Here is a 26,269-nt window from a genome sequence, read left to right as displayed (position 1 = left end):
TAGTTAATGCAGAAGATAAAGAGGGTTCGTCTGGAAAACGAGACTGCAGGAAGTTGGAGAAGGTAATGGTGCCCTGGTTCCTCCCAGAGCCTTTGCTGCCCTTTTGGTTGTGTGGAACAGAGGAATAATCACCTCCTGGAGTGAAGGAGGTTTGGTGGTTACCTCCTGCAGTGAAGGAGGTTGCTGAAAAATCACAAGTGTCTCATTCTGCCTGAGGAGCTCTCTGCCAGGAGCTGTGGGTCAGGAAGTGACTCAGGGAGATAACTTCTTTCACTGGCTTCCAGTTCCAAGCTTCATCATGTTGTTTTGTTTTTTTTTTTTTTTTTCCCTGTGCTGGTCTCTCACCTGTATTGCTTGTTGCCTTCTGAGTAAGGCTTTCCCCTTGAAGGAGGGCTTGGTGGATGTGTGCCTGGTCCATCTAACCTGGCAGGAGAAGCATGGAGATGATCTCCAAGGGGTAGCTGGATGGTTTGGGGAGTGGGGTTAGCAGTGCTGCTGCAACAGCACTTACCAGCTTTAGCAGGGAGGGTGACCTAGGTCAGAGAATGCCTCAGGGTGGAAGGGACCTCAGAGCTCAGCTACTGCAACCTCCCTACCATGGGCAGGGACACCTCTCATCTAGACTCAGCTGCTCAAGGCCTCATCCAGCCTGGCCTTAAACACCTCCAGGCAGGAGGCATCCTCAGCCTCCCTGGGCAACCTGTCCAGAGTCTCACCACCCGTGTACTGAAGAACTTCTTCCTCAGCTCCAGCCTAACCCTGCTCTGCCTCAGCTTCAAACCTTTGTCCTGTCTCCAGACACCCTCATGAGAAGTCCCTCTGCAGCCTTCCTGTGGGATCCCTCCTGGTACTGGAAGGCAGCTCGAAGATCCCCCCAGAGTCTTCTCCAGGCTGCACACCCCCAGCTCCCTCAGTCTCTCCACACAGCAGAGCTGCTCCAGCCCTTGGATCATCTTTGTGGCCTCCTCTGGACTTGCTCCAACAACTCTGTGTCCTTTAAATAATGGAATCCCCCAATTCACTTTGCAGTTTTAGGTGGACAAGTCCCACTTACACTTGTTGACTCATGTATGTGGTGCTGCCAAGTGCTTGCTATGTGTTGTCCAGATGGCTGGAGCCATAGGTGAAGCAGCTGGATTTTCTTTTTTTCCTCTCTATCCTGCCAGGACCCAAGTTTTGTGAGGCTCCAGCACACTCCAGCTGTCTCCTAGTGGTATTTCCCAACACCTCCACCTAACTGTGTGATGGCTGCTTTGCTTATCCTGCTGCTCCACTCTGTTCTAGTGTCAAAATCAGCAGGCTGAGAAAAGTTCCAAGCTAAAAGCTGAGCCTTTCACTTCCCCAGTGAATCCTTAAAAAAAAAAAAGAATTAAATTAGAGAAGAGCAGATTTAGGTTGGATGGTAGGAAAAAGTTCTGCACCATGAGGGTGGTTGAGAACTGGAACAGGTTGCCCAGAGAGATGGCTGAGGCCCCATCCCTGGAGATATTCAAGGTGAGGCTCAACAGGGCTCTGGGCAACCTGATCTAGTTGAGGATGTCCCTGCTGATGCAGGGGGCTTGGACTGGATGAGCTTTAGAGGTCCCTTCCAACCTGGGTGACTCTATGATTAAAACATGGCAGCACAGTTTGGAAGGGGCTCCAGCCTCCAGGTCAGCTTGAGACAGTTACCAGTGAGCTGTTTTGAGCCCTTAAAGGTGTAGCTTTCCCTCTTGAGGACTCAAGCTGGCTGAAGGAAATGGTTTCATCTCCTGGGGGAGATGCAATCCAAGTGTCAGACACCTTGAGCCAAAGGCAGGTGATTTTAATTGCCTGACTTGACCTACAGTGGCATTGACTTGAGAGAATTTTGCCCAGTTGGAGATTTGTTTTTTTTTGGTTTTGTTTTTGGTTTTTTTTGTGTTCTTCCTGTCATGTGTTTCTGCTAGGCAACACTTCTGCCTTCAGATGTGATTCTAATTGCTGAAATGGAGACCCTGGATGCAGGCAGCAGAGGCCACAGCCACACTGACAGCCTGGGTACATCCCATCACATTCTCTTCTTGTGGTTTCACTTGGGGCTTCCTGCCTGCCTTTGATTGCAAAATGCTCTTCATTTCCAAGCTGTGGATGTGTACTGCTGGGCAGCAGGCACCAGAAGTACCTACAGAAGTATTTCAGGAGCTTGTTTCTTGGTTTATTACTTGCACTTTTTGTACCATTTAGGGACTTAGAATCACATCTTCAAGCTGCTATTTCCAGCCCTTGTGCCTTGTGCCTGCAGTTTAAGGAAGTACTTTGGTTTGGGTTTGCTCATCTCCTGCTGTAATTGCATAAGATGTTGGACTAGGTGAGAGCTTCCCTTTGGAGAGTTTGTTACAAGGTGCAAACAATCCCCAAAGAACACTTGAGGTACTCCTGGTGGATAACAAGTTCTCCAGGGGCCAGCAATGTGCTCTTGTAGCCAAGGGGGCCAATGGGATCCTGGGGTGCATAAAGAGGAGCGTGTCCAGGAGATCAAGTGAGGCTCTCCTCCCCTTCTACTCTGCCTTGCACCTGGAATATTGCATCCAGTTTTGGCTCCCCAGTTTAAGAGGGACAGGGATCTGCTGGAGAGAGTCCAACAGAGGGCTACAAGGATGCTGAAGGGACTGGAGCACTGCCTGGTGAGGAGAGGCTGAGGGACCTGGGGCTGTTCAGTCTGGAGAAGAGAAGACTAAGAGGGGATTTAATAAATGTCTATAAATATCTGAGGGCTGGGGGCCAGGAGGGAGGGGACAGGGACAGGCTCTGCTCAGTCACACCCTGTGATAGGACAAGGGACAGTGGATATAAACTCCAGCACAGGAGGTTCCACCTCAACATGAGGAGGAACTTCTTCACAGTGAGGGTCCCAGAGCCCTGGAGCAGGCTGCCCAGAGAGGTTGTGGAGTCTCCTTCTCTGGAGCCTTTCCAGCCCCATCTGGATGTGTTCCTGTGTGACCTGTGCTGGATTCTCTGGTCCTGCTCTGGCAGGGGGGTTGGACTTGAAGATTCCCCAGAGGTCCTTTCCAACCCCTAACATCCTGTGAGCCTGCAAAATCCTGCTGGTAGAAAATGGGCAGAGGTGGGTGTTTTCTTGTGCTGATATAAATAACCACCCTTCTCCTTTCCCCTGGTCCCCTCTGCTGGGAAGGAATTCCTTGTGCATCTTCCTGAGGCTGAAAGTCTTCAAAGATTTGCTTTCTGTGTCATTCTTGCTTAATCCTTGCTGTCAGAAGCTGCTCTCCTGTCAGGAGGCAGGTGGCTGTCCCAAATGACAGGCAGCACTCAAGAAACATCTCATTTGGAAATGTAAATCTTGGGGTTGCTGAGGACAAGTTTTAATCCTCAGTCACTGCTTTGCTGTCTGGGTGCTGTGTGATTCTCTCTCCACAGAGCAAACTTCTCCAGCCTCATGAGTTTGGTTTTTTTTTTTTGTCAGTAAACTGAAATTCTTCTGAAATCCTTTGTAACATCCTTCTGGGTACCCCCAAACCTCCTCAAGGAGGGCACTGAAGCTTCTCCAACATTCTGGAGGGAAATCCATTCTTGGCTGGGGTGCCACAAACTGGTTTCCCTAGTCCTGGGCTCATTCCTGCTTTGCAGTAGATTACATCACTGACCTTGGGCAAGTCTGTTAGTCCACCTCTCCTCACATTAACATTTGCTGTAGTTGCATGTGGAGGTGTTCTTTGGAGGCTCTCCTTCAAGAACTTGTGGCTGGGGCTCGTGTGAGGAGCGCCTGCCACACTTGGCAGGGGCCAGCCAGGATCTGCCTCTGCTGCCAGCTGGCTGCTAGCAGAGATCCCTGTGCTCTATTCTCCCTCTTCTATCATCTCTCCTCCTTCATTCCTGGCTGCAGGAGCTTGTCAGGTAAGTGAGGTGCTGTGCTTGGGCTTAAGCCTCTTCAAGTGATGGGTTTGCTTTCCTTCAGGACAGGAAGGGGACTTCACTTTTGAGGGCTTCCAGGCCAGGAGCTGATATGCCTTTCTGATGGGTCATAGCTTTGATGACTTAGCCACCCACATTCCTGGGGTGGTTTTCCTTTGAGTCAAGCTGATTGTTGTGTGCACCAGAATCTGCTGCTTGTACTTCCTTCTGACAGCTGATTTCTAGAATCACCTAGAGTCTGGGAGAGGGAGTTTCTGAGGTCACTGGAAACATTCAGTCCCTGCCTGGATGCGTTCCTGTGTGACTTGCTCTGGCAGAGAGAGGGCTTGGACTGGGATGATCTTTCAAGGTGCCTTCCAACCCCTAACATTCTGTGATTTCTTCGTTTAACAGGACTCTCTGAGGTCAATATCTTCATTTAACAGGACTCTGAGGTCAATATCTTCATTTAACAGGTCTCAGTGTGAGCTGGGAGGTGGATTTTTCCTTTCAGCGGACGCTTACAATGCAATCCTTGAGCACAGAGAATTCTAGGATCTATAGTTTGATGCCTGTTCTTTTAAGCTTGTTGCACCCTTAGAGCTTTCTTTAAACAACAAAATATTCCTGCTTGATCTTTTTTTTTTTTTTTTGTCTGTTTGTTTGTTTTAAGGCTTCTTAAGGTTTAATTCTTCTCCCTCAGTTTTTTGTCCAGCCCTGAAGGGGAAGAGAGGATGACCGCAGTGGACGCGCTGTCAGACAGCTCTGAAGTGGTGGAGATGGAGGATGTGCCTTCCCAATTCCAGGTGCAAAAGCATTCTTGGGATGGGCTGCGTGACATTATTCACAGCAGCAGGAAGTATTCGGGCATGATAGTGAACAAAGCTCCCCATGATTTCCAGTTCGTCCGGAAAACAGAAGAGTCCAGCCCGCACTCCCACCGCCTCTACTACCTGGGTAAGCTCCTGCCTCTCCAGGTGCTGTGGGACAGCTTCCAAGCTAAACAGGGGAGGGAAAGGATGCTTAGGAGGTGAGGGAACTGGGATGAAAGCTGCTCAAGGTTTGCACACTCCATCACCAGTGAAGCCTGGAACTAGAAGAGGGATGTTGAGGGGCTTGGAGCGGGTCCAGAGAAGAGCGACGAAGCTGGTGGAGGGTCTGGAGGAGAGGGCTGGGGAGGAGCAGCTGAGGGGACTTTTGGGGGTGTTTAGTGTGGAGGAGGCTGAGGGGGTTCTCATTGCTCTCTACAGCTTCCTGAAGGGATGTTGGAACTAAGTGGGGGTTGATCTCTTCTCCCAAGGAACAAGCAACAGGACAAGAGGAAACAGCCTTGAGTTGCACCAGGGGAGGTTTAGATTGGACAGGAGGAACAATTTCTTCCCCAGAAGGTCATCAAGTCCAAGCACTGACCCAACACTGCTAAGTCCATTATTGCAGGAGGAGCAGCCTACATCTGTCAGATGTTTACACACAGTGAGCTGAAACACACTCAGGAGGGCTGAGATGGTCATATTAACATGGACCACATCTGCCCCAACTCACTGCTGCCAGCTGTCCACCTATAAGAGCACAATTTCATTCTCTGCAACTCCCAGAAAGGAGGCTGGAGCCAGGTGGGGGTTGGTCTCTTCCCCCAAACAATAAGCAACAGGACAAGAGGAGAACAGCCTCAGGTTGCACCAGGGGAGGTTTAGATTGGACATCAGGAAGGGTTGTCAGGCCTTGGAACAGGCTGCCCAGGGCAGTGGTGGAGTTCCCCTCTCCCTGGAGGGATTTGAAAGCCCTGTAAACGTGATGTTGAGGGGCATGGTGTAATAATGGACTTAGCAGTGTTGGGTCAGTGCTTGGACTTGATGACCTTAAAGGTCTTTTCCAGCTTAAATGGTTCTGTGGTTCCATGGCAGCTCTCCAGTCTCACACCACAGCAGCTCTGCTTAGTGACAAGGGGAGGCACAGCCAGACCTACCTCGTGATGGAGCTGTGAACTCAAGTGTCCTTTGGCAGCCTAGGTGATGGGGCAAGAGAAGGGATGTTCCTCCAGCTCAGGACTGCCTCATGCCTCTAGGTTAGGAGAAAAGGGATTTACCTGATGGATGAAGGGAATTTGCTGGCAGTAATTGCTAGCTGTGTGTTGCAAGTTCTGGGTGCTCATGGAGGAGGTGCTGATGTCTCCCTGGTTTATTAAGTACCAGGTAGAATGATTTCAGGAGTAGGGGTGGAAATAAAACCCTAAAAGCTGAGGTGAGAATGAGCTGGGGATGGTATTTGCAGGGAAATATCTTTTGGGGTTTGGTTTTTTCCTTCCTTACAGCAGGACTGAAAGAAGAGCAGCAAGCTGTGTTGTACAGGTCCCTCATTATCCTTGGAGCCAGAGTGTAATTAGTGACAGAGTGGCTGGATTTTAGTAACTGGATAATTTGGTGGTTGGTAACATGGGGGAAGCTTTATAGACTTTATAAAGAGTCTGTTATGCTTTGGGGCATGGGCTGATCATTACTGGGGCCAGTAAAGACAACTCCACACAGCCCTGGCTTTCCTGAAATGACCTTTTTTTGGGTTGGGGTTGATTTGTTGGGTTTATTGCTGCTGCTGCTGCCTTTTTTTTTTTCTTTTTTTTTTTTTCCAGTGGAGTGTAGGTCAGGGTAGGACACAGGATGCTGGATTTGAGGGACTGATTTGTTTTGTCATTAAGCAGCTCCTGTGTGCCACTGACTTGATTTGTTACAGCTCCTCAAACGTTCTTAGGACACAAGAGCTGCTGTAAAGAGCAGCAGCCAGACTTAGTTGAGTCTGAAAGGTGAGACTTGATCTAAAGCTATTTAAAGTATTTCGAGGCCAAGCTGACTTTGAGGTGGTTTTTGATCTAGAGGACTAAAGCCATGAGGACTTAAGTGGCTAATTTAAAAGCTTTTGTTTGTTCTTGTCTTGGATGAAGTGGCAGCCAGAACAGCACTGGCTGGTCGGTGTTCTGCAAGGCTGGGGACTCCTGTAGGAGCCAGAGCCAGGAGTGAAGGTAGATGAGTGGCTTGGCAGTGTGCAGGGCACAGAGCAGACTGAGCCATCACTGCAGATCAGTGCCTGCCAGGGAACACAGGGGAACCACTTCCAGGCATTCCTGCTAAAGGATAAACGCCACAGGGATCATCTCTTGAGTTGAACACCTGTGCTGTTAAGTTCCAGGAGCCTATTTCAGCAGCTCAGAAGTGTTCAAGACCAGTGTGCTGTGGTGGTCATCAGAGAATCACAGCATGGCTTGGGTTGGAAGGGACCTTCCAGATCATCCAGTTCAACCCCCCTGCCATGGGCAGGGCACCTTCTACTAGCCCTGGTTGCTCAAGGTCCCTGTGAACACTTCCAGGCTTGGAGCCTCCACAACTTCTCTAGGCAACCTGTTCCAGTGCCTCACCACCCTCCTGGGGAGGAATTCCTTCCTAATGTCTCATCTAAATCCAGCTTCCTCCAGTTTGAAACCGTTGGCCTTCTGCCCCACCACTAAATCATAGCATCATAAAATGGCTTAGGTTGGAAGGGACCTCAGAGATCTACTCCAACCTCCCTGCCATGGGCAGGGACACCTCTCAGCTAGACTCAGTTGCTCAAGGCCTCATTTAGCCTGGCCTTGAACACCTTCAGGAAGGAGCCATCCATAGCCTCTTCCAGAGTCTCACCACCTTCATACTGAAGAACTACTTCCTCAGCTCCAGTCTAACCCTGCTCTCCCTCAGCTTCAAACCATTCCTCTTTGTCCTGTCTTTGGACACCCTTAGGAAAAGTCTCTCTGCAGCCTTCCTGTAGGATCCCTTCAGCAATTGGAAGGCAGCTCTGAGGTCCCCCTGGAGTCTTCTCTCCAGGCTGCACACCCCCAGCTCCCTCAGCCTGGCCTCACAGCAGAGCTGCTCCAGCCCTTGGATCACCTTTGTGGCCTCCTCTGGCCTCACTCCAGCAGCTCTGTGTCCTTCTTCTGGGGACACCAGAACTGGAGGCAGAATTGGAGGTGGGGTCTCATCAGGCAGAGTCAAAGGGAAGAGTTACCTCTGTAAGTACTGATAGTGACTGAGTGCTGAGGAAGAGGATGAAGACTCCTGAAGAACTTCCCTGCATGCTTTTTCTCACTTGGGGACAAATCTGCATCTCTTTTTGGGAGGGAGGCAACAGTTTTCTTGTAGTCAGCCTGAGGTCAGTGTAGAAGGCAGAAGGAGAAAGGAATTCCAGATGCCAGTCACACAAGTACCAAATGTGGATATATAAAAAGTCATTTGTTCCTATCTCCAGGTTTTTTTGTTTTGTTTTTCCCCCCCCCCCCCCCCCTTTTGGACATCTTAAATCATTCCTGGGCTGTCCCCATAGAACTTTCTGTTGTATCATGACAGATGCTGCTTATATTAAACACCACATGCTCAGCACTTTGGTGTTTCTCTCTCTCTGAGGATTCTGTGCTCTCACATATTGCTTTTGCTTCCTGAGTCCTTATTAATATTTCAGTTTTTAATTTGAAGGAACTTTTACTGTTGCCTTCTCCAGCTCAGGAATCTTCCTCCTCTGCCCAGAGCATGTGCAGAGTAGACAAAATAGCACAGCACCTTTTCCCTGGGTGTGATTCTGATCAGGGAGGGCAGCCTTAGAAAAGATGCTCCAAGGAACATATGTAGAGTTCCTGGTCTTTGATTTTTTTTTTTTTTTTTTTTTTTGTTGAAGCTGCCAAAATTCTGTATCAGGGTGGATTTATTTATTTTTTTTTTGGGGGGGGGGGGGGGGCGGTTCTGGTGGTTGTTTTGGAAGTTGGACGAAGGCCAGCAGCTCTTGATAGCTTATGGAAAATGACAAGGAAACTTTGGAGTGTGTAGTGCTGTGGTTCACATTTGAAAGGCTTCTCTAGAGCTTCCAAGCTTGCTTTTTTTTTTCCCTCTTCCTCTCCTTTTCTCTCTTGCAGGCTGTTGCCAGCCTTGGCCTGAATGAGGCCCCTGTAGCAAATTTCCTAGCTGAGAAATGTGGAGAGTTAATGTTGAGTCACCAGGTCAGGGAGTGGCTTGTTTCAGAGTGGAGCTGGGGCGTGGGTTGAACAGTCCACAGAGGGGAAAAGTTGGATGTAGCCAGTTCTGGGGAGGTTACTTTTAGTGGTGAATTGTGCTTAGGGAAAGCTCTGAATAAATCAGTGTCTAAGTGTAAATCAATTGGATGTTATTCCTGATGGAGCTGAGAGCTGCTTGGGAATGATAGCTTGGAAAAGCCTCTGGACAGCCTCAGCTCCTCTGTTATCAGATATTTTTGTTGGTGGTGTTCAGTTTGCTCTTGATCCTCTTGATCCTGGCTAATTAATCTGAGGTAGGAATGCTGCTTTTGTCCCCCTGACAGGAATGCCCTATGGGAGCAGAGAGAATTCCCTTCTTTACTCAGAGATTCCCAAAAAGGTACGGAAGGAGGCCCTGCTGCTCTTGTCATGGAAACAGATGCTGGATCACTTTCAGGTAAGCCAATTCCTTACACTGAGGGTGGGGAGGACACTGGAACAGGCTGCCCAGGGAGGCTGTGGCTGCCCCCTCCCTGGAGGTGTTCAGGGCCAGGCTGGATGAGGCCTTGAGCAACCTGAGCTCATGGGAGGTGTCCCTGCCCATGGCAGGGGCGTTGGAACTGGATGAGCTTGAAGGTCCCTTCCAATCCAAACCATTCCATGATGCTGTGAAGGTGTGAAGAGCCTGGGCTGACAGTGCTGATTGTGGGGCTGTGGGGTGGGTACAGCTCTGCTGTGCAGATGGCAGTGTGGCAGACACAGAAGGGATGGTGTTGGGAGGGATCTTGTGTCAAGGGATGCTGTGTCAAGAATTGCTTTGCTTCATAACACAAAATAGTCACTTGTGTGTGCAGCAGGGCTGGCAGTGAGCATGAAAGCAGCTGATGTGGCAGGCAAAAGGCTGACCTAGCAAAGAGGAGTCTGAAGCAGCACCTCTCCAGTCTGCCTCTGGTTCTAAGCTGTCAGGACAGTGCACCTCTCTCTGGGTGTCTTGGCTGGGCTCTTGATGTGCTCAGTGCAGTGCAGTGCCTGTCTGTCACCTGTCCTGCTTAAGCTGAATTCAAACTGCTGCTTCTGCCCTAAACATCACTGCCAGTGAAGCAGAAAGGAGAGGAATTTTCCCTTCCCTGCTGTCCTTTGTCACTGACAGCACTGCTCAGGAGGAAAGTGGAGGGGTTTTGTCATTCTTCCCTGCTAAAAAGGCTCCTGGTGGAAAACCTGACCCTGTTTGGAATGCTCAGTCCCCTTCAGGGTAATTCAAGATGCCCGGAAGAGCTTTTGTTTGCAGTGTCTGACATGGAAACTGTTTGTGAAGGCTGGAGATAAAGTCATTAAGTTAATTGGTTACATCTGATTTGCATAAGCAGAGCAAGTACAGCTGTCCTCAGTGCTTGCTGAAGTGCCAACTGCAGCAGTGACAGGTTGGCAATTCCTCCCTCTGGTGCAGAGGAAACTTGGGGGCCTGTGGTTGGTCTGGTTCCCCTGGACCCACACCTGTAGCCTGGACTGCGGTGGTTATAGAAGCACAGAATGGTCTGGGTTGGAAGGGACCTCCAAAGCTCATCCAGACCAACCCCTTCTGCAGTCAGCAGGGTCATCCCCAACTGGATCAGGTTGCCCAGAGCCCTGTTGAGCCTCACCCTGAATATCTCCAGGGCTGCGGCCTCAGTACCTCCCTGGGCAACCTGTCCCAGTGCTCCACTGCCCTCCTGGTGCAGAACTTGTTCCTCACATCCAGTCTAAACCTCCTCTAGTTTCAAACCATTGTCCCTCATCCTGCCACTGCAGGCCTTTGGAAGCAGACTCTCTCCAGCCTTCTTGTAGGCCTCCTTCTGCTGCTGAAGCACTTCAGGCACACAGGTTCTGGCCCTGTGTGGTGAGACTGCTGCCTGGCTTTGGCTCTGGGGCACTCACAGACCTGCTGCTGTGCCACTCTTGGAGCATTCCTGAGTTCTGTGTTAAGTTTCTCTCCTTGCAGATCTTTTCAGGTTACCTTTTCCTTCCTCCCTAGGCGACTCCTCACCATGGGATGTATTCCAGAGAAGAGGAGCTGCTGAGGGAACGCAAGAGGCTTGGTGTCTTTGGGATCACATCTTATGACTTCCACAGTGAGAGTGGCCTCTTCCTCTTCCAGGCCAGCAACAGCCTCTTTCATTGTCGAGATGGGGGCAAGAATGGATTCATGGTGAGTCTGCCAATGACCTTATCAATGTCACTTAATGGTTTGGACTGGGGATGGCTCCACAGTCCAGCTGGTTCTGGGCATCTCTCTTGTGCCATCAGGGCAATGTTTGCTCTCCTTTCCCAGAGCTCTTCTCTATTCTGTGGTTGAGACTTTTCAGTAGGAAGCTGGAAGCTGCTTTGGTACAGAGCTGTTTTGTTGCTGTGTAGGTGTCTCCAATGAAGCCTCTGGAGATCAAAACTCAGTGCACAGGGCCAAGGATGGATCCCAAGATCTGCCCAGCTGACCCTGCCTTCTTCTCATTCATCAATAACAACGACCTCTGGGTAGCCAACATTGAGACAGGGGAGGAGAAGCGAATGACTTACTGCCATAAAGGTAACTGCTGCTTGGGGCTGGGGGCAAAAGCAAGCCCCTTCTGCCAGGTGTGGGCTGGAAGGACTCATGTCTTCATGATTTATTCCCACCACAGTGCTCCATGTCATAGAATTCAGTTTGGTTGGAAGAGATCTTTAAGCTCATTCGGTCCAACCGTTCTCTAACTCTACCAGGGCTGGTGCTAAGCTGTGGCCCTCAGCACCACATCTCTGTGGCTTTTGAACACCTTCAGGGATGGGGATTCAGCCACCTCCCTGGGCAGCCTGTGCCAGTAGTTGAGAATCCTTTCAGTGGAGAAGTTTCTTCTAATGTTCAACCTAAACCTCCCCTGGTGTTGTTTCCTCTTGTTCTGTCACTTGTTAGTGGGGAGGAGACCAACCCCTACCTGGCTCCAACCTCCTTTCAGGGAGCTGTAGAGAGCAATGAGGTCTCCCCTCAGCCTCCTCTTCTGCAGACTAAACAACCTCATGTCCCCTCAGCTGCTCCTCCCCAGCCCTGTTCTCCAGACCCTTCCCCAGCTCTGTTGCCCTTCCCTGGACCTGCTGCAGCCCCTCGATACCTTTCTTGTAGTGAGGGCCCTAAAACTGAACCCAGATCTTACAAATGCATTCTTCCTTTGGACCAGCTTTTTCCTAGGAGATTTAAATGCAGTCTCCTTTGTTCCTCTTCAGGCTTGTCCAATGTCCTTGATGACCCCAAGTCTGCTGGTGTAGCCACTTTTGTCATTCAGGAGGAGTTTGATCGCTTCACAGGCTACTGGTGGTGTCCCACGGCTTCCACGGAAGGTCAGTCAGTGTTCTGCTTAGCAAATTCTGCTGCTGCCCCTGCTGGGAATGGTATTTTAGGTCAAGGTTTGGGGGTTTGGTCTGTTCCTGAAAGAACCAAACCTCTGAGGGACTGGGGTTGAGCTCTGAAGAGTATTTCCAGGTGGTGCTGCTGCACTGCTCGGGGCAAGTGAGGAGCAGCTGGCAAAAGACTGCAGCAGAGGTGCTTGCTGTCTGCCCTAGGTGCAGAGGATTTGAAAACACTGAGGATCTTGTATGAGGAAGTGGATGAGTCAGAGGTGGAGATAATTCATGTTCCTTCACCTGCCTTGGAGGAGAGAAAAACAGACTCCTATCGATACCCCAGGACAGGTAAGTGAAATACCACAGGGCTGCTAATGCTGCTCTTGGCTCCTGCTGTGGGATTGGTGCTCTGAACTCTTGGATGAATCTGGGTACCTAGTGGGGTGGTGCATCATAGAACCACAGCATCATTTTGGTTGGAAAAGACCTTTAAGATCATTCCAACCATTCTCTAATGCTGCCAAGGCTGCTGCTAAGCCATGGCCCTCAGCACTGCAGCTAGGAGCTGGTTGTAAATGTTGAGACCTAATTGAGTCTCTGAGTCCCAAAGAAAGCAATGAGATTTAAAATTCAGCTTCAGTGAGAGGATTGCTGAGAAGATGGAATGTATCTGGTGGAATGCATTTTGAATACCAGCTTTCCTCTCCCTCCTGAGAACACACAGAGCCAACTATGCAAGGCAGAAGCAAACTTCAGCCATGCCCAGAGCAGCTCTCGTGATCACAGTGGTGTTTGCTCCCAGCACTTTGATCTGTGTACATCCACACACAGCCATTTTAGCAGGAGCAGAGTCAGTTCTCTTCTAGAGTCACAGAATCATCACAGAATGGCTTAGGTTGGAAGGGACCTTAGGGATCAGATCATCCCCCACCATGGGCAGGGACACCTCCCAACTAGACTCAGCTGCACCTGGCCTTGAACACCTCCAGGGAGGAGGCACCCACAGCCTCCCTGGGCAGCCTCTTCCAGAGTCCCACCACCCTGAAGAACTTCCTAAGATCCATTCTAACCCTGCTCTCCCTCAGCTTCAAACCATTCCCCTTTGTCCTGTCTCTAGACACCCCTCAGGAAAAGTCTCTCTGCAGCCTTCCTGTAAGGATCCCTTCAGGTATTGGAAGGCAGCTTTAAGGTCCCCCTGGAGTCTTCTCCAGGATGAACACCCCCAGCTCCCCCTCAGCCTGGCTTCATAGCAGAGCTGCTCCAGCCCTTGGATCATCTTTGTGGTCTCCTGAACTTGCTCCAACAGCTCTGTGCCCTTCTGCTGGGGACACCAGCACTGGCTGCAGTCCCTGAGGCTGTGCATAACCATGGTGCGTTGAAGTTGACTTATTTTGCTGTTCTTTCCCTCCTACAGGCAGCAAAAACCCCAAGATTACATTAAAACTGGCAGAATTTAAGACAGACAGCAAGGGTAAGGTAAGTGCTGCCAACTCAGAATGGGACATTGCACAGGGGGGGTTCACTTGCTCCTTAGAATTGAGACAAGGACACTTAAGAATTCCTAAATAGTGTTCCAATAGGAATTCCTAGAGAGTGTCAGCCTTTGTTTTTCAACAGCTGGGTCTGTAATTTGTTTATCCAAGAAACAGAAGCACTTTTAAAATGCTGAGAAGTATTGTTCTGGTGGGGAGGCAGCTGGGAGAAGGGAGGGAGAGGTTGGGTTAGGCTGGTACTCCATGCTCAGTAGTAGAGCAGGAGAGCTGAAGCTCAATCTAATCCTGGGCATCAGTCCCTGGCTGTATCCTCTGTGGTGGCTGAATGCCAAAATCATTTTGCTTTGGATCTTGGTTTGTTTTGTTTTTGTTTTTTTTTTTTTTTTCTCCCTTCCTGCCATTTGTAGGCAGATTTGCTTCTCCTGGCCTGACTCTTGATGCCAGGAGTTAAACTTCCTTATTCTCCTGTTTCACTGAGGAGGTTTGGGGGGTGATCTGGCTGCAGCCTGACTTGCTGTTGGACCTTCTTTTTGTGCTGCAGATCCTGTGTGCCCAGGACAAGGAGCTGGTGCAACCTTTTGCTGCCTTGTTTCCAACCGTGGAGTACATTGCCCGTGCCGGATGGACCCGAGATGGCAAATAGTAAATAAGTTTTGCTTCCAAACTAAGGCTCCCAAGGGCTTCCCTGGCCACTGCAGGCCCTCAGCATGCTTTGTTTCTGTAGTCACAACCTGGTTTAAAAGCTGAATGCCAAAAAAATGGCACATGAGGATTTGACTTCTTCAGTGTTACGACGTCCTACAAAGTAGGAATTGATCAGATGGAGTCCAGAGTGCCAAGCTGTGAGGCTTAAGTTCCAGCCACCAAGTTGAGATGACATTGGGCAGAATTCTTTGGGAGTTTGAAGATGTTTAACACAAGCCCCATATGCTTCCTGCTGACAAGGAGGATGTGCTGGCAGGAGTTTTATCACTGCTCATTGGTCCAGGCTGTGATCGATGCTAAATGTATCAGGGGGAAGGGAGCAGTTTGTGGAGAAGGGAAAAGATTGCTCTGAGACCTGGCTGCTCCCACAGCTCACTTGTTCCATATGCCAGCCACAGCCTCGTGCTGGCCAGCCTTGCCTGGGGACTTCCAGAACTCACACCCATCTGATTGATCTCAAATGTTAAAGCTCTTGATTTCTCCTCCTCCTTCTTGGTGGCCCCCTGATTTCTCCTCCTCCTTCTTGGTGGCCCCCTGATTTCTCCTCCTCCTTCTTGGTGGCCCCCTGATTTCTCCTCCTCCTTCTTGGTGGCCCCCTGATTTCTCCTCCTCCTTCTTGGTGGCCCCCTGATTTCTCCTCCTCCTTCTTGGTGGCCCCCTGATTTCTCCTCCTCCTTCTTGGTGGCCCCCTGATTTCTCCTCCTCCTTCTTGGTGGCCCCCTGATTTCTCCTCCTCCTCCTTGGTGGTGACCCCCTGATTTCTCCTCCTCCTCCTTGGTGGCCCCTTGATTTCTCCTCTTGTGGCCCCTCAGAAGCTTGCTTGGCTGTCAAGCATCTTCCATGCAGATGGAGTTAAGGTGACTTAGCTCTCTTTTTGAAGACTGCATTCTGTAACTCATCATTAACTTTCTGCTCTGGAAACTAAATTCATACAGCTTTATGGAAGATAATCCCCACTGGTGCTGCTGCTGTTCTGCACCAGAGCTTATCTAAATGTGCTGAATATATCAGTCCATGAAATCCACAGGCACTGAGGTGCTGAGCAGAGCCTAGCTCCTTTGCAAAGTCTGCCTTAATGATGAGACTTCCCTTGATGCACTTCCAGGCCTTGGGGTAGCCTCACTATGCAGTGGAGGCTTTGCCATCTGTCATGTTGAGAGGCCTGCAGTGCAGCACTGCTTCAAATGACTCTCCTTGGAGAGGAACAAGGCTGAGACTGAAGTAGCTTCTTCACTCAGCACTTGTCTTTGGTCTGTGCTTTTCTCTGCTAGAGCAGCCTGCTCTGGGAGGAGGTGGCCCTGCCCATGGCTTCACAGGATGGTAGGGGTTGGAAGGGACCTCTGGAGGTCTTCAAGTCCAACCCCCTGCCAGAACAGGACCAGAGAGTCCAGCACAGGTCACACAGGAACACATCCAGATGGGGCTGGAAAGGCTCCAGAGAAGGAGACTCCACAACCTCCCTGGGCAGCCTGCACCAGGGCTCTGTGACCCTCACAGTGAAGAAGCCTTTCCTCCCCTTGAGGTGCAACTCCCTCTGCTGTAGTTTCCATCCATTGCTCCTTGTCCTGTCACAGGGAGCAGGTGAGCAGAGGCTGTCCCCTCCTTCCTGACACCCAGCCCTCAGACATGGGTTTGTCACTGGGTGATCCTGAAGGTCCCTTCCAGCCCAAAGCAGCCTGTGGGGAGGAAGCTACAAATGGGATCACTTTCAGGGGGATCACTCCAGCTCATTAGCAGCTTGCTGGGAAACAAATGGTGCTGCCTGCTGTGGAGGGGCCGCCCGAGGAAGAGTGATGTGCTGGAGCCAGGGTTCTGTTAACAGTGCTCCCTTGGAACAGACACTGGCAAAGCTGTCAGACATCTTGTCTGAGCAATACCCTGGTGAAATCCTAGAGATGTCTGGCAATCCATGTTTGTTGGCAAAGCTTCCAGCAGATTAGAGAGCAGCAAGGAGGAGAAGAGCTCTGCGTTCAGATGCCTCAATCCTTTCTGCCAGTGAAGGGTGGGGAGGGAGGAAAAAAAACCAAACAAGAGAGGGCTGCATGTTCTGAGTGGTAGGAAGGGACATCTATTTTGTGGTACTGACATTCACCTCCCAACTTCTTTCCCCAGTGCCTGGGCTATGTTCCTAGACAGACCTCAGCAGCGACTGCAGCTGATCCTTTTGCCTCCAGCACTCTTCATCCCAGTCCCAGAGAACGAGGAGCAGCGTGCTGAACTTGCCAAAAGTGTGCCAGAAAACGTCCAGCCATTTGTCATCTATGAAGAAACCACTGATGTGTGGATAAATGTGAGAGGCTCAGGGGCTGGTGGGCCCTTCTTCCTCCACAGATAACCATTTTCCTGTTGGCTGTGTGTCTGGTTCAGGCCATGCTCCAGCAGATTGTTTTGCAGCAATGCCAGATTTGGTGTTGGTTTAGGGAGGGTTGTTCAATCCATGGGAAGGATTTCACTCCCATGCACTCAGCACTGGAAGGGATGAGGATCCCTTCCCCATGAGGGTGGTGAGAGACTGGCAGAGGTTGCCCAGGGAGGTGGTGGAAGCCTCATCCCTGGAGGTTTTTGCAGCCAGGCTGGAGGTGGCTGTGAGCAACCTGCTGTGGTGTGAGGTGTCCCTGCCCATGGCAGGGGGGTTGGGACTGGATGATCTTTGAGGTCCTTTCCAACCCTGACAATTCTGTGATCCTGCCATCTCCTTACAGTTGGAATTGTTCCTTTAATTCTTGCTGACATTCCTGGGAGACACAGGCACTTTGGATGTGACACTGCCATTCATTTGGGGGTGTTCTCTTCCAGGATCAAATGGCTTCTTCAAGTGTGAGCAGCCTTAAGCCCTGGGGTTTGGTGTATTTTTTTATTTTTAGGGGGGGACAGAGAATAAAGTTCAGCCTCTAAGAAGTGAGAAAGGGGCCTGGAGTCGCCACCATGGCACTCCTGAGGTGCTGGATGGCAGCCACCTAGTGAGGCTCACGTGGTTGAAGTGTCCACCTCAGAGGCAGGGCTCTTGGTGGTGGCTATGGGAGGCCCAGAGCCACTTGGTCCTCTGTGAGCCCAGAGGTTGTGTGGGAGTGGGAAAGTGTGGAATGGCTTTTCCCCATTCTCCCTTCTCCATTCCTTTGAAAGCCCTCCCTTGAGTCTCCCCAGGCTCAGCACACATCACTCATGGCTCCTTTGCCTCCTGTGCCAGGTTCATGACATCTTCTATCCTTTCATCCAACCTGAGGGAGAGGAGGAAGAGCTCTGCTTTATCCGAGCCAACGAATGCAAAACAGGCTTCTGTCACCTCTACAGAGTCACAGCAGTCCTCAAGCCAGGCAGCCATGACTGGGTGCAGCCATATGTCCACAGTGAGGGTAAGAGCTGTGCTTTGGTGGCCATTCCCTCTCTGGAGGAGGAGTTCCCTTCTCCTGGAGAAGAGAAGACTCTGAGGAGACCTTACAGCAGCCTTCCTGGATTTGAAGGGGGCTACAGGAGAGAGATTTTTTGTACAAAGGGGTGATGGCTTCAAACTGGAAGAAGCTTGATTTGGAGGAGGCTTTAGGAAGAAATTTTTCCCCAGGAGGGTGGTGAGGCACTGGAACAGGTTACCCAGAGAAGCTGTGGAGTCTCCCAGCCTGGAAGTGTTCAAGGCTAGGTTGAATGGGACCTTGAGCAACCTGGGCTAGTGGAAGGTGTCCCTCCCCATGGCAAGGGGGTTGGGACTGGGTGCTCTTGAAGCTCCTTTTCCAACCCAAACCAGTCTGTGGTTCTTTGATTTGCTTGGTGTTGGCTCTGGGGGGGGAAGGCAGTGATTGATTCTCCTGTTATTTTCTCCAGATGACTTCAAGTGCCCTATTAAAGAGGAGATTGCCTTGACTGGTGGGGAATGGGAGGTGCTGGCCAGGCATGGATCGAAGGTAAGTTGTTATTTTTATTCTCTTGCAGTGCTGGAGCTCTGCATTGTCTGCCCACAGTCCTGGCCCACACCCCCTGCTACACCTGGGACCTGCTAGAACCACTTAAGCTTCATTTTGTTTCTCTTTTTATTGCTGCCTCTGTTTTCCCCAGAAGTGCTGTAGCCTGCTGCACACTGAACTGATTGCCTTTTTAATCAGGCTGCAGATTGCTCCTTAGCTAAATCCCAGGAGCAAGTCAGCCCCATAAAACAAAAATAAATAAAGAAATAAAGGACACACAAGGCTGAGCTTCAGGAGCCAACAAAGAACTGTTTTGGGGAGAAGCTCAGGATTGCTGCAGCATTTTAACTCCAGTGAGCAGTTGTGAGCTGGGGGCAGGTCCCAGTGCTTTGGGTGAACTCTTGGCCTCCAGCTGATCCCTCCAGAAGAGCCTTTGGGAAAGAGGCAGCTTAGGGGTTCCAGAGCAATTTAGGATATGGAGAAACTGAATCTGTTATTGGCTGCAAAATAGCCAGAAATTATTTTTTTTTAAATCCTGTAGAAACCTACTTCCTTTTCTTTTTTTATTTTTAATTTTTTTCTCCAGGAATTAACTCTGAGTCTGATCTTTTAATGCTCCCAGATGATTCCTGTCAAAATAAAGACCTTGTATGTTCCCTTCCAATTAATCTGAATTTTCACTTCTCACTTGGTAAAAGGCCCTGCAGCTCCACACATTTTGGGTTCTGTTGCTTGTCCTCAGTCTGCAATTAACCTGCTGTCCCCTCCCCATGTGGATTCTCACTGTACAGGCTGTTGATTTTGGCCACAGCTCTTCCCTGCATGTGTTATAGCTAAAATTGTGTTAGCAGCAATTATTTTGATGCATTTGGTGCTCCACAGGGCTCTGCCTGGTTTCTCTGACCAATTGAGTTGGATTTTTTTCTTTCTTTCTTTTTCCCTTTGCTGTCCACATTGGTCTTCAAACTGTGGGTTAGCCAGAAATAGCATTTGGAAAGTGTAAGGTGGAAAACAGTTCAGTTCCTGCTGCTGGATCAATGCAGTATTTAAAAGCTGTAGGCTCTATCCCTGGCTGGCCCAGGTGGGGTTTGGGAGCAGCCTTGTCTGGGCATGAAAAACACATTGTGATGTGGCTTGGAGTTTGGTGCTGTTAGAGCTGTCAGGCTGAGCCTTGCACAGGTGAGGCTGTTCTCATGATTGCTGGAAAGAACACAGAATCCCCAAAATTCAGCATGCTGAGGGTTGGAAGTGACCTCTGGTGGAGATCATCCAGTCCAAGCCCCCTGCTCCAGCAGGGCACCCATAGCAGCTTGCCCAGGAGCACAATGGCCAGGGGGATTGGAAGCTCTGCAGAGAAGGAGACTCCACAACCTCTCTGGGCAGCCCTCTCCAGGCCTCCAGCAGCCTCACACCAAAGAAGTTTCTCCTGTTCAGATGGAACCTCCTGGGTGCCAGTTTGTGTCCATTGCCCCTTGTGCTGTCCCTGGGCACCACTGAGCAGAGTCTGGCCCCAGCCTCTTGCCCCCACAGCTCCTTTAGCTCTGTCTGAGCATTGCTCAGCTCCCCTCTGGGGCTGCTCTTCTCCAGGCTCTCAGCCCCAGGGCTCTCAGCCTTTGCTCCTCACAGAGCTGCTCCAGGCCCCTCAGCAGCTTTGCAGCCTCTGCTGGACTCTCTCCAGCAGTTTCCTGCCTTCCTGGAGCTGGCTGTATGAACACCTGCACCCTCACAACCTCTCTTGAAGGTGCCACATTTAAGCACAGAATCTTCCTTGTTTCACTTGAGAGCCCAACTTGTTATGCTCATTTAACAAATGCTTTGTCTGAGTCTCTCAGTGACCACTTCTCATGACCTCCTGGACCCTCTGCAGTTCCCTGTCCATGCTGTGTGTGTGTTCTCTGTCCTCTCCCACCAACAGTGGTCCCCACAGGCTCCCCCCAGTCTGTCATGGGCTGTTGGTGCTTGAAGCTGCCTCCGCCTGGGGACAGACTGAAGTGGCAGAAGAGCAGCAGTTGTCCTCCTTCTGTTTCTCAGCCCTCTCTTCTCCCCACAGATCTGGGTCAATGAGGCCACCAAGCTGGTGTATTTCCAAGGCACAAAGGACACCCCCCTGGAGCACCACCTCTACGTAGTCAGCTACGAGGCTCCCGGCGAAATCGTGCGGCTCACCACCCCAGGCTTCTCCCACAGCTGCTCCATGAGCCAGGTTGGTTGTTTCTTGGCTACAAGATGCCCTCCTCTCCCAGCTGACAGAGATCCAGACTGGGAATGGCAATGAACTCTGGCCAGTAATGAGTCCTGAGGGCTTCTTTTGCTCAGTTGAGAAGGATCTGGAGGTGCTGGAAGGTGTCCAGAGAAGGGCCATGAGGATGAGCAGAGGGCTGGAGCTGCTCTGCTCTGGAGACAGACTGAGAGAGTTGGGGTTGTGCAGTCAGGAAAGGAGAAGGTTCTGAGGAGACCTTCTTGTGGCTTTCCAGGATCTGAAGGGGGCTACAAGAAAGCTGGGGAGGGACTTTTAGGCTGTCAGGGAGGGATAGGACTGGAGGGGAATGGAGAACAACTAGAAATGGGGAGATTCAGATTGGATGTTAGGAAAAAATTCTTGCCCATGAGGGTGGTGAGAGACTGGCACAGGTTGCCCAGGGAGGTGGTGGAAGCCTCATCCCTGGAGGTTTTTGCAGCCAGGCTGGAGGTGGCTGTGAGCAACCTGCTGTGGTGTGAGGTGTCCCTGCCCATGGCAGGGGGGTTGGAACTGGCTGAGCTTTGAGCTCCCTTCCAACCCTGACCATTCTATGATGTGGGAGCTGAGAAGAGCACAGGGGAGGTCAGATGTGGGATTAAGGGTGGGACCTTGTTCTCCTGACTCTGCTCTCTCCCCCTGCAGAACTTTGACATGTTCATCAGCCACTACAGCAGTGTCAGCACTCCACCTTGTGTGCACGTCTACAAGCTCAGTGGCTCTGATGATGACCCTCTCCACAAGCAGCCCAAGTTTTGGGCCAGCATGATGGAGGCAGCCAGTAAGTCCTGGAGCACCTTGGCAATGCTTGCGTATGTCTCTGGGTCCCTTCCCACTGTGCTGATGGACAGGGGAGTGGCCTGAGACACTTCCTTCTGAGGGAGAATGGTTGTGTTGTGTGGCAGGGGAGGGATCTCCAGTGGGTGGCTCATCCAGGAGATGGCTTCTGGGCTTTCAGGGTGTCACTGTGTCATGTCTGGAGTGAAAGCATTGCTCCAGGGGGGCAGGGTTACATGGCTGTGGTTTCTTGATTTCTCTGAACAGGCAGGGGACCAGTATTTGAGGTGCAGTGGCTGCTTCCTTCCAAGCCTTTAAAGCTTTAGATACAGCTCACAACAGCACCTGAACCCTTCCTGCATGTGTGGTGACCCCATCCCTGTCCTTAACCTTCCACATCTTGCTGTTGGGGCCCAGGGTACCTCATCTAACACCCAGCTGATGATTCATAGATTCATAGAATGCTTTGGGTTGGAAGGGACCTTCAAGATAATCTGGTTCCAACCCCCTGCCATGGGCAGGGACAGCTTGCCCTAGCCCAGGTTGATCTCTTCACTCACATTGCACATTGCACATTGCCCTGTGCAGGCAGGCAGAGGCTGAGTGCTTTCAGTTTGGTGTTGTTGGCATGGGAAGAGCCGTAGCTAAGGTCAGGTTTGATCAGGATGAGCTCAGAGGTAGGGTAGGAAGCAGAGGCTGCCCTGCCAGGCTCTTTCTGCACCTCCCACCTGCAGGCTGCCCTGCCAGGCTCTCTCTGCACCTCCCTGCTGCAGGCTGCCCTGCCAGGCTCTCTCTGCACCTCCCTCCTGCAGGTTGTCCCCCGGATTACGTCCCACCTGAGATCTTTCACTTCCACACTCAGTCAGACGTGGAGCTCTATGGCATGGTCTACAAACCTCATGATGTCCAGCCTGGGAAGAAGCATCCCACGGTGCTCTTTGTGTATGGAGGCCCTCAGGTAACCACCCAGATGAAATGGCTGCTGGCAGGTGTGGGACTGCTGCCCAGGGCAGAGCTCTGGCTGGCTCAGTCACGCAGCAGGACTCACACTTCAGTTAGCAGCAAGCTCTGAACCTCTGCTCTGAACTCTGCTTCAAACCTCAGATGATTTTTGCAGCATTTAGTCTGATCTGCCTGGCTCTGATAGCTCCATTAGTGGCTGCTGTCCAACTGAAGATGCTACAGCGTGGGACAGGCAGCAGAAGGTACTAGAAGGCAGCTGCTCAGCTCTGCAACCTTTCTTCCCTCCTCCTGCAGGTGCAGCTGGTGAACAACTCCTTCAAGGGAATCAAGTACTTGAGGCTGAACACGTTGGCCTCCCTGGGCTATGCTGTGGTGGTGATTGATGGAAGGGGATCCTGCCAGAGAGGCCTCAAGTTCGAAGGGGCCCTGAAGAACCAGATGGTAACCTGCCCCTTTTGGTGATGAAGCTCTGGTGTTTAAGGCTCTGTGTTCCCTGTGTCTCTCCTCTCTTGAGTGCTGCTCTTTTTCTGCCTGTAGGTTTAGCAAGCTGCTAACTTGAGCTTCCCTGTTGCCCTTTCTAGGGTCAGGTGGAGATAGAGGACCAGGTGGAAGGTTTACATTATGTAGCAGAAAAATACGGGTTCATCGACTTGAGTCGGGTAGCCATCCATGGCTGGTCCTATGGGGGGTTCCTCTCCCTCATGGGCCTCATCTGTAAGCCCAATGTCTTCAAGGTGAGTCTGGACATCAAGCTGGACCTCAGGACATTTAGTTCTCTCAGATTTTGGTTTTGTTTTTTTTTTTAGCTTGGTATCTGAGGTTGGCTTTTTTTTTTTTTGGTGTTTGTGGGGTTTTTTGTGCTTGATGTTTCTGATGGTTGGGTGAACATGTCTCTTGGTCCTGCCTGTAGCTGCTGGTGAAGCTCTGGATTGGGCTTCCAGGTTGTAGATGGATGAGGATGGAGTTGTTCCCCAGGGACTGTCAGTGGAGGACTGAGCCTAATCCCCTTCTCAAGTCCTCAGCACAGTTTCTGGATAATTCTACATGTCCTTGAAAAGAGGAAGCCTTTAGTGCTGCTATGGAGTCATGGAATCATTCAGACTGGAGAAGACCTTTAAGGTCACTGAGCCCAACCATTAACCCAAGACCACCAAGGCTGGTGCTAAACCATGGCCCTCAGCACCACATCTGCATGGCTTTTAAATCCTCCAGGGATGGGGACTCCACCTGGGCAGCCTATTGCAGGGTTTGACAACCTGCTTGGGGAAGAAATTGTTCTTCATGTCCAACCTAAACTTCTCCTGGGGCAACCTGGGACTGTTTCCTCTTATCCTATCACTTGTCACTAGAGAGGAGAGACCAACCCCATCTGTCTCCAGCCTCCTCTCAGGGAGCTGTAGAGAGCAATGAGGTCTCCCCTCAGCATTTTCTTCTCCAGGCTAAACACCTCAGCTGCTCCTCACCAGCCCTGTTCTCCAGACCCTTCCCCAGTTGCTTTTCTGTGCAGGAATTTGCCCTGTTGCAGCCAGGAGGGGCCACAGCTTTTTCTGTGGCTTTGCTGGAGACAAATCCTGGCCTTGAGTGACAGAAAATCCAGAGCCTCTTTTTCCCTCTGGTGAGACCCCACCTGGAGTACTGCATCCAGTTCTGGAGCCTCTATTATAAGAAGGATCTGGAGCTGCTGGAAGGTGTCCAGAGAAGGGCCATGAGGATGAGCAGAGGGCTGGAGCTGCTCTGCTATGAGGACAGACTGAGAGAGTTGGGGTTGTGCAGTCTGGAGAAGAGAAGGCTCTGAGGAGACCTTCTTGTGGCCTTCCAGGATCTGAAGGGGGCTCCAAGAAAGCTGGGGAGGGACTTTTTTTAGGGCGTCAGGGAGGGATAGGACTGGGGGTGATGGAGCAAAAACTACAAGTGGGGAGATTCATATTGGATGTTAGGAAGAAATTCTTGCCCATGAGGGTGGTGAGAGACTGGCACAGGTTGCCCAGGGAGGTGGTGGAAGCCTCATCCCTGGAGGTTTTTGCAGCCAGGCTGGAGGTGGCTGTGAGCAACCTGCTGTGGTGTGAGGTGTCCCTGCCCATGGCAGGGGGGTTGGGACTGGCTGAGCCTTGAGCTCCTTTCCAACCCTGACAATTCCCTGATGATTCCTTGCCCCTTGAAGAAAACAGGGAGCTGTTGAGGTGCAAGTGAAGGGGGGGTGTGTGTGTTGGCAGATTGCTATAGCAGGAGCTCCAGTGACAGTGTGGATGGCCTACGACACCGGCTACACCGAGCGGTACATGGACGTCCCAGAGAACAACCAGCAGGGCTATGAGGCTGGCTCCGTGGCACTGCACGTGGAGAAGCTCCCCAACGAGTGAGTGCTGCAGCCTTGGGTGGGTCAGCAGCTCACCACCTCCTCCTGGCTCCTCTGTGGTGCCACCAGAGGCACCTCTGCTGAATCCCGGCGGGCTGGACTAGAAGCGGCTTGGAATCCAGCCGGGTTTTAACTGGGGTGCCACTGGTTTTGGAGCGTCACAGGAATGCTTTGGGTTGGAAGGGACCCTCCAGGGGCATCTTGGCCAACCCCCCTGCAGGCAGCAGGGATATCTCCCAACTAGAGCAGGCTGCCCAGGGCCACAGCAAGTCTGATATTGAATGTCTCTAGGGACAGGGCCACGTCCCTGGGCAGCCTGTTCCAGTGCTTCACCCCTTTGTACCCCCAGCCCCATGGCCATGGCTGCTGGGCTCTCTGTCCATCACTCAACTCTGACTTGCTGCCTGGCAGCAGACCTACTGCAGAGCTTCTTAGGTGGATTCTCACCTTTCCTTCTCACCTTCCTTTCTCCCCCTATCTGCAGGCCAAACCGTTTGCTGATCCTCCATGGCTTTTTGGATGAAAATGTGCACTTTTTTCACACCAACTTCCTGGTATCACAGCTAATCCGGGCTGGAAAACCTTACCAGCTGCAGGTAGGAGGAAGAAGAGTGAAGTGGGAAGGTCTTTTACATTTGGAAAGGGAGGGGGGAGATGGGGGAAGTTTTGTGCTGTATGTTCTGGGGGTGGGAGAAGGTGGAGGGAGGCAGGCAGCTGCTGGCACATCCTGCTGGATGTAGATGCCAGGAAATGCCTCGGTTGAGGCCGGGAGGTGGCACTGTGGCTGTTCCACTGCTGGCAGCTGTGGCCTGTGCCTAAAAGCATTTTGCAAACAGGGCTCCTGCTCTCAGGCCTGGAACTTTCCTTCTGGCTGAACTGCTGCTATGTCTCTCTTGGCTGGTGGCAGCAGTGGTGGGGAGGGAGGGAGCTGCTGCTTGTGGCATTCCCTGGCACCTCTTTGTCCTGATAGAGACTGGCTTGAGGGAAAAGGGCTGCCAGGGAGACCTCAGAGCTGCCTTCCAGTACCTGAGAAGGGGCTGCAGGAGAGCTGGGGAGGGACTTTTGACAAGGGCTGGGAGTGATAGGATGAGGGGCAGTGGCTTTGAGCTGGAAGAGGAGAGATGGAGACTGGAGAGGAGGAAGAAATTCCTGGTATTCCAGTACCTGAAAGGTACCTACAAGAAAGCTGGGAAGGGACTCGTTATGAGGACAAGAGGGAATGGATTGAAGCTTGAGGAGGGGAGATTTAGGCTGGAGAAGAGGAAGAAATTCTTTCCAGTGAGGATGGGGAGACACTGGAACAGGTTGGCCAGGGAGGCTGTGGATGCCTCCTCCCTGGAGGTGTTCAAGGCCAGGTTGGAACCGGGGCTGGGGGAGGTGTCCCTGCCTATGGCAGGGGGGTGGAACTTGGACCATCTTTAAGATCCCTTCCAACCCAACCCACCCCATGGTTTATCAGGGGGGGTTGTCCATGCTGAAGGAGCAGCTCTTGGCTCACTGCTCCATCTCTCTGCTTCTGCCCAGATCTACCCCAACGAGAGACACAGTATTCGGTGCCCCGAGTCGGGGGAGCACTACGAGATCACACTGCTGCACTTTCTACAAGAATACCTCTGA

The 26,269-nt window shown here is 51.4% G+C and overlaps 1 protein-coding gene across 7 annotated transcripts; it reads left to right on the top strand.

Moving 5' to 3' along the window:
* On the top strand, positions 1-26,269 carry DPP9 (dipeptidyl peptidase 9). Of its 7 annotated transcripts, XM_054396166.1 has the most exons (21): positions 7-62; positions 4,574-4,827; positions 9,223-9,335; positions 10,890-11,063; positions 11,270-11,438; positions 12,110-12,223; positions 12,446-12,574; positions 13,641-13,702; positions 14,261-14,361; positions 16,537-16,714; positions 17,612-17,777; positions 18,241-18,320; positions 20,371-20,523; positions 21,202-21,337; positions 22,009-22,010; positions 22,175-22,291; positions 22,591-22,737; positions 22,878-23,030; positions 24,510-24,652; positions 25,137-25,248; positions 26,177-26,269. In XM_054396166.1, the coding sequence occupies exons 1-21, from the start codon at positions 7-9 to the stop codon at positions 26,267-26,269; spliced, it is 2,652 nt and encodes an 883-aa protein (XP_054252141.1). The 7 variants fall into 7 exon arrangements, with proteins under 7 accessions (XP_054252144.1, XP_054252141.1, XP_054252139.1 ...); XM_054396169.1 differs by lacking the exon at positions 22,009-22,010 and having other exon boundaries at positions 1-62; positions 22,146-22,291; XM_054396164.1 differs by lacking the exon at positions 22,009-22,010 and having other exon boundaries at positions 11,270-11,402; positions 12,107-12,223; positions 22,146-22,291.

The sequence above is a fragment of the Indicator indicator genome, chromosome 36 (assembly GCF_027791375.1).
Source record: "Indicator indicator isolate 239-I01 chromosome 36, UM_Iind_1.1, whole genome shotgun sequence".
Classification (NCBI taxonomy): domain Eukaryota; kingdom Metazoa; phylum Chordata; class Aves; order Piciformes; family Indicatoridae; genus Indicator; species Indicator indicator.
Note: the sequence above shows the minus strand (reverse complement) of the source record. Positions and strands in the feature narration are given on the sequence as shown.

Coding starts and splice junctions, on each gene's coding strand:
- DPP9 (XM_054396169.1), top strand. CDS start 7: ATGCAGAAGATAAAGAGGGTTCGTCTGGAAAACGAGACTGCAGGAAGT. Junction 4,828..9,222: donor CCACCGCCTCTACTACCTGG/GTAAGCTCCTGC, acceptor TCCCCCTGACAG/GAATGCCCTATGGGAGCAGA. Junction 17,778..18,240: donor GCCATATGTCCACAGTGAGG/GTAAGAGCTGTG, acceptor TATTTTCTCCAG/ATGACTTCAAGTGCCCTATT.